We start from the raw sequence: 17715 nt of genomic DNA on the forward strand, positions 1-17715 counted from the left end.
TTTTATTAATATATTGTATCACATTGATTGATTTGTGGATATTGAACCAACCTTGCAGCCCAGGAATAAATCCCACTTGGTTGTAGTGAATAATCCTTTAAATGTACTGTTGGATCCTATGGCTAGTATTTTCGTGAGAATTTTTGCATCCATGTTCATCAAGGATATTGGTCTGTAATTCTCCTTTTTTTTTTTTTTTTTTTTTAAGATTTTTTATTTGACAGAGAGAGAGACAGAGTAGGCAGAGAGGCAGGCAGAGGCAGAGAGAGAAGCAGGCTCCACACTGAGCAGAGAGCCTGATGTGGGGCTCGATCCCAGGACCCTGAGATCATGACCTGAGCTAAAGGCAGTGGCTTAACCCACTGAGCCACCCAGGCGCCCTGTAATTCTCCTTTTTAAACTCTCCTTTTTAAACCCAATCTGGTTTTGGGATCAAGGTAATGCTGCGCTCATAAAATGAGTTTGGAAGTTTTCCTTTCATTTCTGTTTTTTGGAACAGTTTTGGGAGAATAGGTATTCTCCTTTAAATGTTTGGTAGAATTCCCCTAGGAAGCCATCTGACCCTAGGCTCTTGTTTGTTGGGAGATTTTTGATGACTGCTTCAATCTCCTAATTGGTTATGGGTCTGTTCAGGTTTTCTGTTTCTTCCTGGTTCAGTTTTGATAGTTTATATGTCTCTAGAAATTGTCAAATTTGCTGGCATATGGTTGCTCATAATATGTTCTTATAATTGTTTGTATTCTTTGGTGTTTGTTGTGATTTCTCCTCTTCCATGCATGTTTTTATTGATTTAGGTCCTTTCTCTTTTCTTTTTGATAAGTCTGGTCAGTGGTTTATCAGTCTTATTAATTCTTTCACAGAGCCAGATCCTAGTTTTGTTGATTTGTTCTACTGTTCTTTTGGTTTCTATTTCATTGATATCTGCTCTGATCTTTATGATTTCTCTCTCCTGCTGAGTTTAGGCTTTCTTTGCTGTTCTTTTTTCAGCTCTTTTAGGTGTAGTGTTAGGTTGTGTACTTGAGACCATTCTTGTTTATTGAGAAAGGCTTGTATCGCTATATACTTTGCTCTCAAGACCATCTTTGCTGTGTTGCAAAGATTTTGAACAGTTGTGTTTTCATTTTCATTTGTTCCCATGAATTTTTTTAGTTGTTCTTTAATTTCCTCGTTGACCCATCCATTACTTAGTAGGATGCTCTTTAACCTCCATGTATTTGAGTTCTTTCCAACTTTCCTCTTGTAATTGAGTTCTAGCTTCAGAGCACTGTGGTCTGAAAATATGCATGGAATGATCCCAATCTTTTGGTACCAATTGACACCTGATTTGTGACCCAGGATACATTCAGGAGAATGTTCCATGTGAGAAGATGTGTATCTGTTGCTTTGGAATGGAATGTTCTTAACATATCTGTGATGTCCATCTGGTCCAGTGTGTCATTTAAGGCCTTTATTTCCTTGTTAATCTTTTGCTTAGATGATCTGTCCAATTCAGTGAAGGGGGTGTTAAAGTCCTCTACTATTATTGTATTATTGTCAGTGTGTTTCTTTGATTTTGTTTTTAATTGGTTTATATAATTGGCTGCTCCCTTGTTAGGGACATAGATATTTAAAATTGTTAGATCTTGTTGGACAGACCCTTTAAGTATGATAAAGTGTCCTTCCTCATCTCTTACTATATCATTGGCATAAAATCTAATTTATCTGATACAAGAATTGCTACCCTAACTTTCTTTTGATCTCCATTAGCATGGTAAATAGTTTTCCACTCCCTCACTTTAAATCTGGAGTTGTCTTTGGGTCTAATATGAGTTTCTTGTAGATAGCATATTGATGGATTTTGTTTTTTTATCCATTCTGATACCCTGTGTCTTTTGACTGGGGCATTTACATTCTGGATAACTATTGAAAGATATGAATTTAGTGCCATTGTATTGCCTGTAAGCTGACTCTTACTGTACATTGTCTCTGTTCCTCTCTGGTATGTTACTTTTAGGCTCACTTTCTGCTTAGAGGACCCTTTTCAATATTTCCTGTAGGGCTGGTTTGGTGTTAGCAAATTCTTGTAGTTTTTGTTTGTCATGGAAGATTTTTATCTCTCCTTCTATTTTCAATGATAGCCTAGATGGATATAGTATTCTTGGCTGCATTTTTTTCCTCGTTTAGTGCTCTGAATATATCATGCCAGTCCTCAGTCCTTTCTGGCCTGCCAAGTCTCTGTGGATAAGTCTGCTGTCAGTCTGCTATTCGTACCATTGTATGTTACAGACTTCTTGTCCCGAGCTGCTTTCAGGATTTTCTCTTTGTCACTAAGATTTGTATGTTTTACTATTAGATGATGGGTTATGACTGTATTTTTACTGATTTTGAGGGTGGCTCTCTGTGACTCTTGGATGTTGATACTTGTCCCCTTTGTCATATTAGGATATTTATCTATTATAATTTGCTCCAATATACCTTCTGCCCCTTTCTCTCTTCTTCTAGGTTCCCAATTATTCTAATATTGTTTCGTCTTATGGTATCACTTATCTCTGAGATTCTCTGCTCGTGGTCCTGTAGTTGTCTCTCTTTTCCTCAGCTTCTTTATTCTCCATCATTTGTTCTTCTATATCACTAATTTTCTCTTCTGCCTCATTTTTTGTAGCAGTAAGAGCCTCCATTTTTTATTGCACCTCATTAATAGCTTTTTAAAATTTCAACTTGGTTAGATTTTAATTCTTTGTTTCTCCAGAAAGGGATTTTATTTCTCCAGAAAGATATTCTCTAATATCTTCCATGCCTTTTTTGAGCCCACCTAGCACCTTGATAATCATCATTCTGAACTATAGTTCTAACATTACCAGTGTCCATATTGATTAGGTTCCTAGCCATCGGTGCTACCTTTTGTTCTTTTTTTTTTTTTTTTCCCTGTGGTGAGTATTTCTGCCTTGTCATTTTATCCAGATAAGAATACATGAAAGAGTGAATGAAATACTAATAAGTTTGCAAAGACCCCAGGAAAATATACACTAACCAGATTAGAAGAGACCTGAAACTGGGGGAGATAAAAGTGGAAAAATAAGAACTAATATATATATATACATATGTGTATATATATATATATGTTAGATTGGTGAATAGATGTATTCCAGTCTCTTAGAAGAAACTACCTCCCAAAATTTTAAAGAAAGAAAAAAAAATGTATATGTATGCAAAAATAAGAGTTAACACAATGAAGGGATAGAATATGATTATAAAGATGAAAATTTAAAAACATTTTAAAAAAGGAATTGCTATAAGTTAGTTGGAAAAAGAAGGAAAAAAAAAAGAGAATGTGATCAGTCTGGAGCTAGATTTGGGTATATTTTGATCTGTTAGAAGAAATTGTATCCCAACATTTTAAAGAAAAAGAATTTACACAAAAAATAAGGTTAAATACAATGAGGGAATAAAATATGACAGTAACAATTAAAATTTTAAAAAGTTATTTTTAAACGGTATTGATAATAGTTAAAAAGAACATTAAAAGAAGAAAGAGGAAAAGTTAATAAAATAGAATAAGAAAAAAAATTTTTTTAATTTAACTTAGCAGGACTAAAAGATCATGAGAAAAAGCCATGAATTCTATGTGTTGCTTTCCCCTAGCTCTGGATATCTACAGTTCTCGTTAATAGGTAAACTTGGTCTTGGCTGGATGTTCTTGCTGATCTTCTGGGGGCAGGGCCTGTTGCAGTGATTTTCAAATGTCTTTGCCTGAGGTGGAATTGGACTGCCCTTGTCAGGGGCCAGGCTCAGTTATCTGCTTGGGTTCAGTCTCAGGAGATTTTGTTCCCTGAATGTTTTCCGTAGAGCTTTGGAGGACAGGAATGAAGATGGCAACCTCCCAACCTCTGGCCTGGAGGAGCCGAGTGCTCAGGGCTCCCCTCCTCAGTGCACCCTCAGAAAAAAGCAGTCACTCCCTCCCGTCTCCCTGGTCTCTGGCTATGCTCTGTGCTCACATGGCCTGTGACTGAGCATTTATATCTCTGGTGCACGACCCTGTTTGGAGTCTCCAAACCCAGCAGATTCCTGCCACATGCTTGCATGCCACTTCTCCTGGAGGAGGAAGGATGGGGGGTCTCTCTGGATCTGCCACTTGTGGGGTCCCTGCTCGAAGAGCAGTGGCCAGGCTGTGCCTTGGATCATGGTTTAAGGTAACCCCGAGATGAGAACCCACTCCTTGGCTCCATCTCTGTAGCCAGCCTCCCCATGGCAATACCTGGGAGCTCTGCCAAACTCAGACACCCCCGGTCTTTCTGTGACCCCATGGGTCCCTGAGACCACACTCTCCCCATGAGGGCTCCCCTCATGCTTAGCCACTAAAGCAATGTTCCTCAGTGGAGTGGACTTCTAAAAGTTCAGATTTTGTGCTCCACTGCTCTACTGCTTGCCAGGAGCCAGCCGTCTGCCCACGGTTTATCTTCCTGTTCACTTCACATTCATTTCTCTGCATGTCCTCCCTTCTAGAAAGTGGTAGTTTTTCTGTTCCTAGAATTGCTGCTCTTCTTCTCTTCTATCTCCTGTTGAGTTTGTAGGTATTGGGAATGGGTTGATAACTATCTAGCTGAACTCCTGGGACCTAATGCTATTTCAGTCTCCTACTCCTCTGCCATCTTACTTCCTCCTAAAAATAAGGGTTTTTTTAAAAAAAGATTTTATTTTATAGTTTCAAGTGATCTCTACACCAGTGTGGGACTTGAGCTCATTACCCCGAGATCAAGAGCCTTGAAGTTAAGATCAATGCTCTTCCACCTGAGCCAGCCAGGCACCCCCCCCCCAAATAAGGAGTTTTTAATTTTAATTTGATTGTATATAACTCTGTAGAAGTTTGACCCTTAGTTGAGTAAACTTGACTTTTTATTCCCTCCTGTGACCACCTCCCCAAAATGCTTCAAATTTCAGACTGCAGTTAGGAAAACAACAACAACAACAAAACTCAGGGTACCAATATTACAGAAAAATGACCATATTTAGTGATGATCACACCTAAATATTGTCAGAGGGTTAAAGAACAGCTCCATGTGAAGTCCTGTCTGCTGGCTTAGATGACTGTATCAGAACACCCAAGTACATCCTGCAGGAGATCTTTAGGGATACAATGAACAATGGGAAGTCCGAGATTATTCTCTGGGACAGAAAATGGAGGCTGCAAACTAGGGGCTGTCACCATAATGTAGATTCAGGAAAAGATTTTAGGTTTTTAGGGTACTTTGATCAAAATTTTGATCAATGACTTGGGTGAGATGAAACCAACAATTCTAGCAAATATGCCAATATGTCATGATTTATAGTGATCTTTCCAGATTTCAAAGGCTAGACCACATCATTCAAGATTTTGGTAATACCTAACCACTTGGCCTCAAAAAAAAAAGCACAAAAATAAACAAATGAACCAGTTTGGGCTAGAGAAAGCCTGGTTAAACATAGTGATAAACACTTAGCTTCAGTGGACCCAATAACAACAAAAATAACAGCCATGTCTACAGTTAACAACTTTTTTCAGATACATTTTTTTCACCTTGTAGCGGCCCCATGAGTGAGTTCAGTATGGCAGTAATTGTTTCAGAGATGCCAAAGCTGCAACCTAGAGAATATAAGTGATTTGCCCCAAGTCATGAAGTTACAGAATGGTTGAACAGATACATGGGCTAAGAGTTGAAATCCTGTATATGGTCTACTATGTTTGATACTTCCCATATTTCTTATTGAGAAATCAATAAGAAATGAACATCTTAAAGAGATCACCCTTATATTTGTGTCTTCCCATCATCAAAGAGAGTAATGAAGGGTGTAATGATCAAGAGGGGACTAAAGTAGGTGCTAAAGGGTTTGCCCATATAAGGAATTAGGTCCTCAGCTCCTGCATAATTGAGAATTGATTTTATTCATGCACATAGAGGGGTGGTTAGTTGGAGGGAAACAATACCTGGATTGTGGAAGCATAGTTTTTCTACCTTTATGGGACCTTGGAGATTATTTAGTGGGTTCTTCTCACCTTGTGGATAAGAAATCTGAGATTCAGTGTGGATAAGAAATCTGAGATTAGTGGCCTTAAAATGTTTCCTTCAGACTGGCTAGTTAGTGGTGTATCTGGGCTTGCCAGACATGGCTCTTTGTGTTGAATAGTTCCCTTTACTATATAAAACACATTTTTTACTTAGATACATTTATTAACATTCATTAACAGCAGGCAAACTTTTTTTCTTTTTATTTATTTATTTGAGGAGAGGGGGGCAGAGGGAGAGAGAATCGTGAGCAGATTCTGCACTGAGCATGGAGCCCCACACAGGGCTTGATCTTAGACCCTGAGATTGTTACCTGAGCCAAAACCAAGAGTTAGGCACTCAGCCAATCAGTTGACCCACCAGGCACTTTTACAATCAGAAACAAAAGCCTTATTTGTCTTACAGAAATTATTGTCTTACAAAAATTAGTATCATGGCAGGGGGCAGGAGGCACTACGCATTTCACAATGTGTACATTGTGAAGACCGTCTGTCCTGCTCTTTCTACTTGTTCACCGGGCACATTGTAATTGCCTCACTTGTTTTACGATGAATCCTTAAGGACTCATCTCTCATTAACAAGCAAAAATCTTAGTCTCTAAGGTAAGGTGAGCAGAAGGATGTCCTATGGTATCTCTTCAAAAGGAATGATTGTTTTTTTCATTATCATTAGGAATTGACCATGAGTTTCTTCATTCTAGGCTGTACTTGGTAAATTCAGTGTAGTAATGTGTTACCAAGTGTTTCCTGTATTCCATGTAAGAAATCCCATGGATTTCTTGGGTTTTTTTCCCCCCCACTGAGTGTTCACAATTCTCCATTACCCTATTAAAAACGTTTTCTGTAAAATAAAAAGCGAGAGTAATCAAGAAGATTAAGTCTCAAGTTTCTCAACTCATTAGCTGTAGAGCACATTTTGTGGGGACTTTTTGAAAACATTTCTTTACTAGTTCCCAAAATGTATGGCTTCCTATTTTTCAACTGTTACAGATTACCATATTTGATGCTGATTCCGAGGAGTCTCAAGACCTTGATTTAGCAATCCTAACAGCTCTGCTCAAGGGTGAGTGTCTGAAGAGGGTTACATCTCTTCCACATTTCCTCTTTTCATGTTCCATGGAAAATTTTTTTTTCATATTGATATTTTAAATAAAATATATGATCCCTTCTTTTAAATTAGGCACAAATTTAACAGCATCAGAACAACTAAATCTGGCAATGACTTGGGACAGAATGGACATAGCCAAGAAACACATCCTGATTTATGGACAACATTGGAAGGTAGAGTGAAGATGAAGTTATTTGAGAAAAATATTTTGTGTTGGCTTTTTGGGCGGGTGGCTCAGAAGAAAAAAATTGAAGGATAGATAGATTGGTTTGGGAGGTGTGTGTAGATAGCTTCTGGGTAGCTGGGTGTCCACAGATACCTGAGACATTTCTTTCATCAACTTTGCATCCCTAAAGTAATTTTTCCCCCCTCAGGCTCTGTAGCCTAATTGAAACTGGCAAATGAAGTTGGGAGAAGGACAGAATGGAAGGATATTTCATTTATGTTTTTATATGGTTGTATTTTTATATTGTTATTTAATACTTGAAGCTCTTCTTATTTTTGCATTAAGGTGTGATATGTACTCACAACATAAATAAGTGAAAACAGAGAAGAGCAGAAGAAAGTTACTTATAGTGGTAATGATAATCACTATTAACATTCCATTTTTAAAGATTGCAATTGTGACTGTACCCCAGGTATAATACATGCATATTAGTTAAAACATCTAATGGTACTAAAAGGCTACTAAAATAACAGTAGTTCCCTGCCCTGCTAATTACAAGAGTAAAGTATTTTTGACATTTTTGGATTGTATTGACATTTATAAATCTCCATAGTTTTAAATAGCAAGTCATATTGCTGTTTTCTGATTCATTCATTTTAGAGTCCTCTCAACATTTCTGTCTGTGGTCTGTCCTCACTGCTACAATCTGGACTGGTTGCCTGCTGTTCCTGATTTTGGGCTGTCATCCTGAGATCTACCGTCATCATATTGGAGATTCCCTTTGCCTCTCTCCTGTGTTAGAAACCCCGCTTTCTTTATCCCGTGTCATCTTCTTCCCTGGTTTACTCCTTTATTTTAAGGGGGTGCATCCTTTAGTAGCTTTCTGAGAAAGGCAACATGGAAGATAAACATTTTGAGAGCTTACACGTTTGGATATATTTCAGTTAAAGATCAGAACTAATTTGCCTGAAGAATTTTGAATAGTTAGCTGCTAGCATTAAACATTTCTGATTTTTTGTTTGTTTGGACTATTTTGTTTCCCCTCTCTGGAAGTTCAAACAAATATCTTTCCAGTGTTTTGAGATTTCACAGTGCTGTGTGCTATTATGAGTCTCTATATCCATTATGCTGAGCACATGCTTTCAGCTTAGGAATTATGGGTTTCCATGCTGGGAAATTACCTTCCTGTTTTCTCTGTTTTCTTTCTGGAATTCATAACATTTAAATGTTGGACCTAAGGACTGTTCCTCTAATCTTACCTTTTTCCTTTAATCTTCCATATTTTTCTTTTTTTGATTTCTTCAACTTTAATTTTCATGCCTTATATGGAGCATTTGGTTTCTGGAAGCATACTACTAATTTCTATGAGCAAATTTTTTTTTTTTTTTTTTTAAGAATCCTGAATGTAATATCTTATTTCACTGAGAGTATTAATGACAGTTTTTTCAAAGTTTTCTTCTTCTTGCATTGTCTGAGTCTTACTGATTGATGTTTTGTGGTGTGTTTATTCTGGACTTTTTATTTTAAGAGTGGAGGAGAGAAAGCTCTAGAAATTTGGAGCCTGTAGGTGAGACTTTACTGTAGGTTTGAGCTTCACAGAGGAGTGATGTGGCCTCCATTTGTTGGGGGGGGACCAGAGATGACAGCATAGTCCTGCCTTTTCTCTTAGTCCCTTTACTGAAAAGAATCCTCTAATCCCCTACCTAGATAAGGTAAACCTTGCTGCTAGTGTTAATGGAAGTCAAATTGGGGAAGATGAATGGGAAGGTCTCAACATTAGGGATTCAGTATATATACATTTATTTCATCCTGAAGCTGCCAGAATTCTGTGGCATAGATTTGTTTGGTTCTCGGCTTTTTCTCGTTTCAGTTTCTGAGGACTTTCATCTAGTTTTCTGGGGGACAGTTAAGCCAATTACCACTTGACCATCTGCTTTCCAGCTTTCAAAATATGACACTCTTGTGGACTCATTTCTTTTAAAAAATCCTTTACAATAATTTTACTGAAATTTGGGTCAGAGTAGAAGTAAATGAGTGTGTTCAATTTCCCTTATATGTTTAGAAACTGGGTATAGTCTAAATCCAAACATGCCAAGTTAAAAGAACAACAACAAAAGAAGCCTTGAATTTTTTTTTTTAGAATTGCATTAAACCTATGTGGGAAGCAATGAGATCTTTACAATTATCTGTCTCTGATATAAGAATGGATTTACTTCTGCAAGTATCTTTTATGCCTTTAAGTTCACTTTTTGTTATTTCTTCCATCAGGTCCTGAACATTTCTTAGTAAGACTGTATTTTATGATTGTTACTTTATTAATTATCTCTCTTATTTATTTCTACTTTCTGAAGGCTGGTGCACTGGAACAAGCAATGTTAGATGCCTTAGTGATGGATCGAGTGGATTTTGTGAAGCTCTTAATAGAATATGGAGTGAACCTCCATCGCTTTCTTACCATCCCCCGACTGGAGGAGCTCTATAACACAGTGAGTATTGGAAAATTCCATCAGTCGCCTCCCTTAAGATTCATTTATTAATTAGCTTAATATTTAGCTTAACCTAAATATTGAATGTTCAAGTCTTCTTGAATATTGACATACAAAGATTATTTAGAGACAGATTTCTCAACCAGAGGACAAACATTCTTACCAAATCCATTTTATCCTATGGTCATTTCTGCATTTCTTATTTTAATTAATTGCACAGAGTAGAAACAAACCAAGTTAAGAAAATACAACAGGAAGACCATAATTAAAGCCAGTGATGTAAATAAGAACAAATTGCTTTTATTAAATTGTTGGAAGCATCTTGACCTACAGCCACTGTGAAAATTCTATTCCTGCAACTTTCCTATGCAGACCCTTTATTGAAACCAGACTAGCTTACTCATTGTAAAAGCCCCAATTGCTCAAGCCAAGTGCCCTCCTTGCAATGTCCTTCCTTGTTCTTTGAATCTTAACCTTTCTTTAAAGCCCTCTTCAAGTTCTTTTTGAATACTCCAGTTTTCACTGATCTATTCCTATGGTACAAATTTTTTTGCAACTCTTTCCAAGCATACACCTTTGTAATTATTTTTTCATGTAAGTCCCCCCTCTCTTCAATTAGACTGTAAAAACTTTAAACAAAGTACTTATATTCTTCATTGGCTCCCTCAAAAGCTGAATTGAACATAGAGTGTTCAATAAGTAATTGTTGATGGAGTGTAATTGTGTGATGGGGTTTGTCATGGTGTAGTTTATATATGATAAAGGATAGTTATGAATTACTTAAAATTTATTTTTGTCTCTTGAAAGAAATAAAGTTAATTAAATTTTTACTACCTGCATGTGCGCGCGCGTGCGCGCGCACATACACACACACACACACACACATTTTACATCTTATTTTGAAAAATATTTCTAATTATATCTTCTTCTAGAAATAACTTATAATTAATTGAGGTAAACCTTATTACTAAGGATGTTGAAGAAAATTTTCAGTATTCTGGGTTATTTATACATTCTGAAATAAAATATTTTCCCCCAGCATATGGTAATTAAAAGGAATAAATTTTTTCTTTCCCTATTATAGAAACAAGGACCTACTAATATGCTCTTGCATCATCTTGTCCAAGATGTAAAACAGGTAACCTAATTATAAATGTGTGCAAATTTCTTTGTGTATTGTTTTAGCTCTGTGATTGAGGTATTGCCAGATTTTGCTTTGTAAAATGTCGATTTGGATTTTCTAGTGAGTTACCTACCCTCTTTGCCTAGGAGTTTGAGCAATTTCATCACCAAACCATACTCTTAAGTTTTTTTACTTGTAATTTATTTTATATTTTAAAGATTTGATCCACCAGGTAAGTGGCATTACTAATAATTATTTTCTCTTACAAAATATGGATCAGGGACATATAAAACTTTCAATCAGAACTTTACCTCAACATGATACAACAGTATTTCCAAAGATAATAATGCTTGCTGAAAATAAAGACATTTCCTTGTCCTGTCATGTTAATTAGAGGACTGATATGTGATTTTCATTGTTTTTTTTTTGTTGTTGTTACTGTTTTGACTATGAGTGATGGCTTGGAGGCCCTGCTTCCTTTGTGAATCTGAGCATTGTTTTAGGGAGCCAGAATGAGTCCTACTAGTCAGTACTCTTGCTCATATTTTGCTCATGGTGCTTTCCCTGAACTTTGAGTTAAATCAGACTTAAAATCAAATCATCTTCTGTTAGTTACTAAACCTTTAACAATCTCTTATGCTTTAATTGGTTCTCTTTTAATCACCAAGAACTTCTATTTACATCTGCAGAAAACTAGAAGAGATGTTTTTTGTCCCCATGATTAAACTCCGTCCATGGCACACTTTAAGAGTACTTGCTCATTTCTTGGAAGTGTGGTATCTTGATGGAGAGATTGCGGGCATTCTGGCTGTGTTGTTTTGGTGGGAGAGCCAGAGTAAAAGGCTAGAGAGGAAGACATTTAGTTGGCAAATTAGAAGTAAGCAAAAGTATCCATGCTGATGTAAATTTAGTTTGCATGATTTATGCCAGATCAAGATGATTTTCCTTAAATTATTTCCTTGAACTTTGATTCCTTTACAGTAAACTGAAGAAAAAGGAATAGAATAGGTTAAATATGCTTTTAACTAGTAGCAACTAAGAGCATTAGTTTTGGTGTTCCTTAAAAAAGGTAAATTATGCATGTATTTGCATTTATTCATATATGAATCAATGTAATAACCTTAATCGGTGAAGGGTAAGATTAAGAGGTATAAACTCGCAGTTAGACAACAAAGAAGTCATGGGGGTGTAATGGATAGCATAAGGAATATAGTTAATAGTATTGTAATAACTTTGTATGGCAACAGATAGTATCTAGACTTATCATAATGTATAAAAATATTAAATCACTATGATACACACCTGAAACTAGTAGGATATTATATGTCAATTATACTTTAATGAAAGAAAGTACTGTGAATGGTAGTTGAGAGGTAATGATTATGAAGAGGTAGTAAGGCAGGTTTTTAAGTGGTCAGTTACCTTCATTTAGACTAAGACTCATATACTTGGAGATCTGCTACTCAGCCCTCTAATCAGCCATAACATTTATTTTGGCACAGCCTCATATTTTGATGTTATTTTATTCTGCCATACCATGTTTCTTATTTCTATGTGTTCTACCTCCTTCCATATTCTCATTTTGTGTATGATGTAGTCAACACAGTGCCAAGTGCTATAGCCAATTCAATAGAAAAATGGAAGTTCTAAGCCAATGTTAATTTTGAATCACTTACATTCAGTATATTGAAGGGGAGGAAGAAATTTTCCCCAGTCTATGGTTCTTCCAGCTAACCTAAGAATTAATTGTTATATGATATAGATTAACAGGAGAAAAAAATCAGAGTTTTATTGTGTGTACATAGAGGCCCAATGATGAAATTGAGACCTCAAGAAATGACCAAGGTGGGGAATTTTTATACTTTTCAGACAAAGAGACAATAAATGTGTGAAGAATTGACAAGACAAAGAAAACTTAACATTGGAGCTTCAATTAGTAAGGAATTCTAAACAGAATTTCACCTGGGGTAGTAAATTAGTAAAAAGTAACGAGGGTCCCTTATACAACCTTCTTTGCTCTAAATTTCTCGTCTCTGGTGATAAGGATGTCTCTTTATCTCCCGGGACAGGGATGGTACCTGTCACATGGGGGAGTTATTTCCTGCTTTTGGGAAACAGAAGAGGATCTGAGTGTCCTTCTTGTATGGGCTGTCTCTCAAATAACTTTTACTTAATATAATCAGTATATCAAAATGGCACATTTTGGCAATATCCTCCAATGATTTTACTTCTGTTGTAATAGTTATATAATTTCCAGTTAAAAACAATCTTTTATACTATATTTAAGTGTGTTTTAGTATAAAGTGTATGTATGCATGAAAGAAAGAGAAAAAAGTGTTGAATGAGCAGATATAACCACATACTTGGTATCTGTGAAATTAAAAACACATTAAGACTAGGTTTTTTCGGGACGCCTGGGTGGCTCAGTTGGTTAAGCAGCTGCCTTCGGCTCAGGTCATGATCCCAGCGTCCTGGGATCGAGTCCCACATCGGTCTCCTTGCTTGGCGGGGAGCCTGCTTCTCCCTCTGCCTCTGCCTGCCACTCTGTCTGCCTGTGCTTGCTCTCGCTTCTCTCTCTATGACAAATAAATAAATAAAATCTTTAAAAAAAAATAGGCTTTTTCCCCTCTGAACAAGCAGACTGTATCAGTGGTTGGTCACATGAATCGATCAGTTTGTAAAGATGCTTGAAAAGTATGAGTCTGCCTCTTTGCAGATGATTGGGTTATGTTCTAACAGATGGCAAAGGAGACACAGCACGGGAACTGAAAGTTACAATGCATTGCATGGTTTTGTTTCAGCATGCCCTTCTCTCAGGCTACAGAATAACACTGATTGACATTGGACTAGTAATCGAGTACCTCATCGGTGGAGCATATCGCAGCAGCTACACTAGGAAAAGTTTCAGAGCCCTCTACAACAACCTCTACAGAAAACACAAGGTACCACCACTGATTAGTACCCTCATAAACTATGGGATATCTAGGAGTTAGACTTTTAGAAAAGTGGCTTAGGAAGTTCAGATGGGAATAGCTTCTAAAATGGACGTATATATTTTTCAACATTCACTGAGTCTCTGCTACATGTAAATTACAGCGCTGGCTTAGCATGAGCTTGAAGACCAGGAGTTCAGAAACTCTCAGAGGAGACGGATTTATGAATAAATCTTACTCATTATAAAATGAATAAATAAAATAAATGAAAAAATAAATGAATAAAAAATCTTATTATAAAATCTTATTCTATTTATAAATAAAATCTTATTCGTTATAAAGGTTTATGTATAATTAGCCATCACACAGAACAGGATACAGCATGTGCTATATTGACATAGAAGAAATGTCCTGAGAAAGATTTGAGGGAGAGAGAACCAGTTTTTTTCTTTCCTTTTGAAGATGTAGAAGACAAAAGCCTAATGGGCTTCCATCTATAAACTCATACTAGTCCGTAACCTGGAGACAACAAACTTGGGACAGGTGTGTAGAGGTTATGTTGGAAAATGCATGCAGGAAGTCTATGTAAAAATATTTCATTTGCCATCAAGATTTTTGAAAGTCTAGGAATGTAAAGTCAGAGTTGCTCCCTGGCTGATTAGCTGAGAAAACATCGCTTGTTTTCAAAGAGAACCTTTCTTCTTGAAGGATAATGGAAGGTGTTAGAAAGCAGCGTTTGGGCATTTGGGTTGAGGGAAGAGCAGAGGCAGTGAAAGGCACAGTGCTCTGGACCTCTGGATACGTTTTTGCAGTGACGGGGGGGGGGCCTTTGTTGCCATCAATGTACTAGAAGGTAGTGAAGGCTAAGACTGGAAAGGTGGTTTTGGATCACAGAAAAGTCCAGAATATCAAGCCACTTTTGACCTTTATTTATAAAGAATCAGGTGATGTGAAAGCCTAACTTGTCTTTAAGAAATAAAAGAACAAAACAAAAGAAACTCAAATTTCACAGAGAAAATGATGTTCCTTACGATCTCAAGAGGCATAGAGATGCACCTGAGGTATCAGTTCCTTCACTAAAACCAAATACATCTTGCTGTGAGGTTACCTGTGACAGGTGTGAGGAGACTGCGCCCTTGCTGTAGCCCAGTGGGGAGTTTGCGAGGCAAGTACCCCTCGTGCTTGTTTTCCTTCTGAAATGGTGTGAGTTACTGCCCATTTCTCTGACTGTTTTCTAGGGAAGGAGTAGAGTTTAGTAGTGAAGTCTCATAGTAAGTTAGGTCATAGCAGTTACAAATACATGGTTTGGAGTCAGAAGGATTTGGGATGGAGTTTTAGTTTTGCTCGTTAGTAGTTATGAAGTCTTGAGTAGAAGCTTAACCTCTCTGTGTGTCACATTCCTTATCTATAAAATGGGGATAATAATATCTCATAAATTTATAAAAAGGATTAAATTATACCTGGAAAACCTATATTCTTGGTACACAGAGTGTACAACACAACTGTTAATAATAGTCAGTACGATCACTCCTGATGATGCTATTAATTCTGTATTACAACCATCATAATAATAATTTGAGTATGACTTTTTAGAAGCCAGGACCCATCACTTCTTTGTGTAATTTATATCCATAAAATGCAAATGAAAATAAATGTGTAAATACAGGAGCTTGGGCAGGACGGAGGTGGCTTCCAGGTGCTGCATTTGCCGCTGAACCCGTGGGGTCGCGCAGGCCAGGGGTTCCCCAGGGAGGCCCTCAGTTGCTGGGTTGAGAAAGGGACCAGGCCTCAGATGTGTCGCAGGCCGTGCTACCATGAGGCTGCGCGCAAGGCGGGGAGAGTGCTGTGGAAAGTTCTCCGCTAATCTTTCTGTGTCTCTGGATCGTGTGCCTTCAGAAATTTTGCCGAAGATCTTTTCCCACTTGGATGCTGGAACCCTGCTGTGTACTGGATGCATGACTAGGCGCTTTTATCATCTGACCAATGACCATTTTAATTGGATCACAATCTCTTCAACTGCTTTTTCACCTAAAAGATCTACCTGGAAAATTGCTTCAGCAGAGAAGACCGCTGAATCTATGAACTTACTATTGGTCAAGGATAAAGAAGCTGGGTACGGGAAGAAAGAATCTCTCAGAAGACAAAGAGCTTTTGCAAAAGCCACGCTAACTCAGGTTCTCCAGCTGGTCAACCCTTCCACAGGCCGTGCAGTTCAAACCAAAGAGGCCCTCAGAATATCTGGTTCAGGTTGGGTAATTATGGTGAAAGAAAAAAGTGGAAAAGAATCCATCATGGAGGGCATTGACCTCTCCATATAAGATTCTTCAGTGAGGATTATGTTGTACGGCCAGAACTGGCCATAGCTAGCCATGTTGTCAGCCTTAGATTTGTGTGCTATGACACCAGTTGTTATGGACCAGTCTAAAACCCCCTCCAAAAATGGACCTCAGTGGCATTGTTGAATTGCAAAATACAACCTGAGTAACTTGGCTGGATCCACCATGATTGGCTGGGACAGACTCCTTGGGTTCTTCTGCTTAAACCCAGGCCTCCTGGTGGGGCTGTGGAAGGAGGAGGAAAAATGGGCTTTTGTTATAGCAGATCTTCATTTCCATCACTTTGTGGAAAAGAGCACATTAGGCTCAGCCACTGATCCTTTGAGCTACCTCCTCCTACGCCTCCTGTGGATGACAACCCAGAATATGGACTACCTGGCCACCAATTCTGTGCTGATTTGCATAGCAGTGGAATGTTCTACCTGTGTGGCACATTTCTCCATCTCTTTACCAAGAAAGGATACATTGAAAATGGATATGTGAAGCTTGCTGTTTTAAGTTTTTAAAAATAATGCAGAAAACTACCTCTTACTGGAAAAGATGGCCTCTCTTGGAGAACTGGTATTTTCAAAGGCTGTATAAAGAGTTGTTCTGTGTGGCCCTAATAAGTCTGTGGGATGAATATGGGAAACCCTTTTGGTCTTTCAGTTCCCTGGTTTGTATGAGATTTCTGGTCCTCTGATGGTCCTAATTTCTTGGGACAGACTTACTATGTTGACTATGTGGACACACAAGGAAAAAATGCTCATGGTGTGGATTAAAGAGACAGAATACTTCATCGTCAGCCTGGTCCTTTTCCTGAGGATAGCAAAAATAAGCCATTGCTTTGGGACAACATATTAAGTATTAGCAGAAGGTGGCAAATGATTGTTGCTGTTTGTTTGTTTTGGACTAATCAGCTTTGTTCTTGGTGTTGGAAGTTGACATAAAGCGGTAGTCTGTTTGATGCCTTCTTATTTCGAAAAATAAATAAATGAAGTATCTCAAAGACCATGGTATCATCCATTTTATATCAGCCCCTTTAAGAATGCTTCTTTTATTTTCTCATTGAAGAAAGTTTCATGCTGATAAGCAATAAATTATGTTGTTATTGGGCCTAATCCCTGGAATTCCAGTGGTGCTGTGTAACATCTGGGGAAGTTCCATAACTTTCTAACTTAACCTTGGAGTTGTTTGCGAATGGGAACTTTTTCTTATCAGAACTGTGAATCTTTACTGCCTATTCTGAACTTGTTCCAGGTATAGAAACTCCATTGATTTTTAATGGAATTTCCACATAGAGAAGGAATGCAGATATATAATAGGGAACAAAAGATTATGTTCTCTGGGATGTTAGGAAATAACATTGTGCTTAATAAGGAGGAGATCATGAGAGGCTTTTGTTGGACGAGTAATTAAATACTAATCATGGGCTAGAGACAGAACCTTGGGATACTTGGTAGGACACAATATTATATTTTGTTTTCATTACTGTCTGGAAATGAAATGTTCATTGTTACCATGATAATCTTTTTTTTCCCTTTTTGTTTTATCTTAAAAATAAA

General features: G+C 37.5%; 1 protein-coding gene and 1 pseudogene across 3 annotated transcripts in view; both read left to right on the forward strand.

The window, feature by feature from the left end:
* The window catches only part of TRPM6 (transient receptor potential cation channel subfamily M member 6), a 166239-nt gene that overhangs the window by 75104 nt on the left and 73420 nt on the right, over positions 1 to 17715 (forward strand). For all 3 annotated transcript variants that reach the window (XM_059142330.1, XM_059142327.1, XM_059142328.1), the window contains exons 10-14: positions 7010 to 7082; positions 7200 to 7300; positions 9645 to 9779; positions 10864 to 10917; positions 13704 to 13844. In XM_059142330.1, the coding sequence (XP_058998313.1) occupies positions 7010 to 7082; positions 7200 to 7300; positions 9645 to 9779; positions 10864 to 10917; positions 13704 to 13844 (504 nt within the window). The remainder of the gene's footprint in view (positions 1 to 7009; positions 7083 to 7199; positions 7301 to 9644; positions 9780 to 10863; positions 10918 to 13703; positions 13845 to 17715) is intronic.
* LOC131812957 (F-box only protein 15-like) lies at positions 15650 to 17150 on the forward strand (annotated as a pseudogene).

Source organism: Mustela lutreola, chromosome 12, assembly GCF_030435805.1.
Source record: "Mustela lutreola isolate mMusLut2 chromosome 12, mMusLut2.pri, whole genome shotgun sequence".
NCBI classification, from domain to species: Eukaryota; Metazoa; Chordata; class Mammalia; order Carnivora; family Mustelidae; genus Mustela; species Mustela lutreola.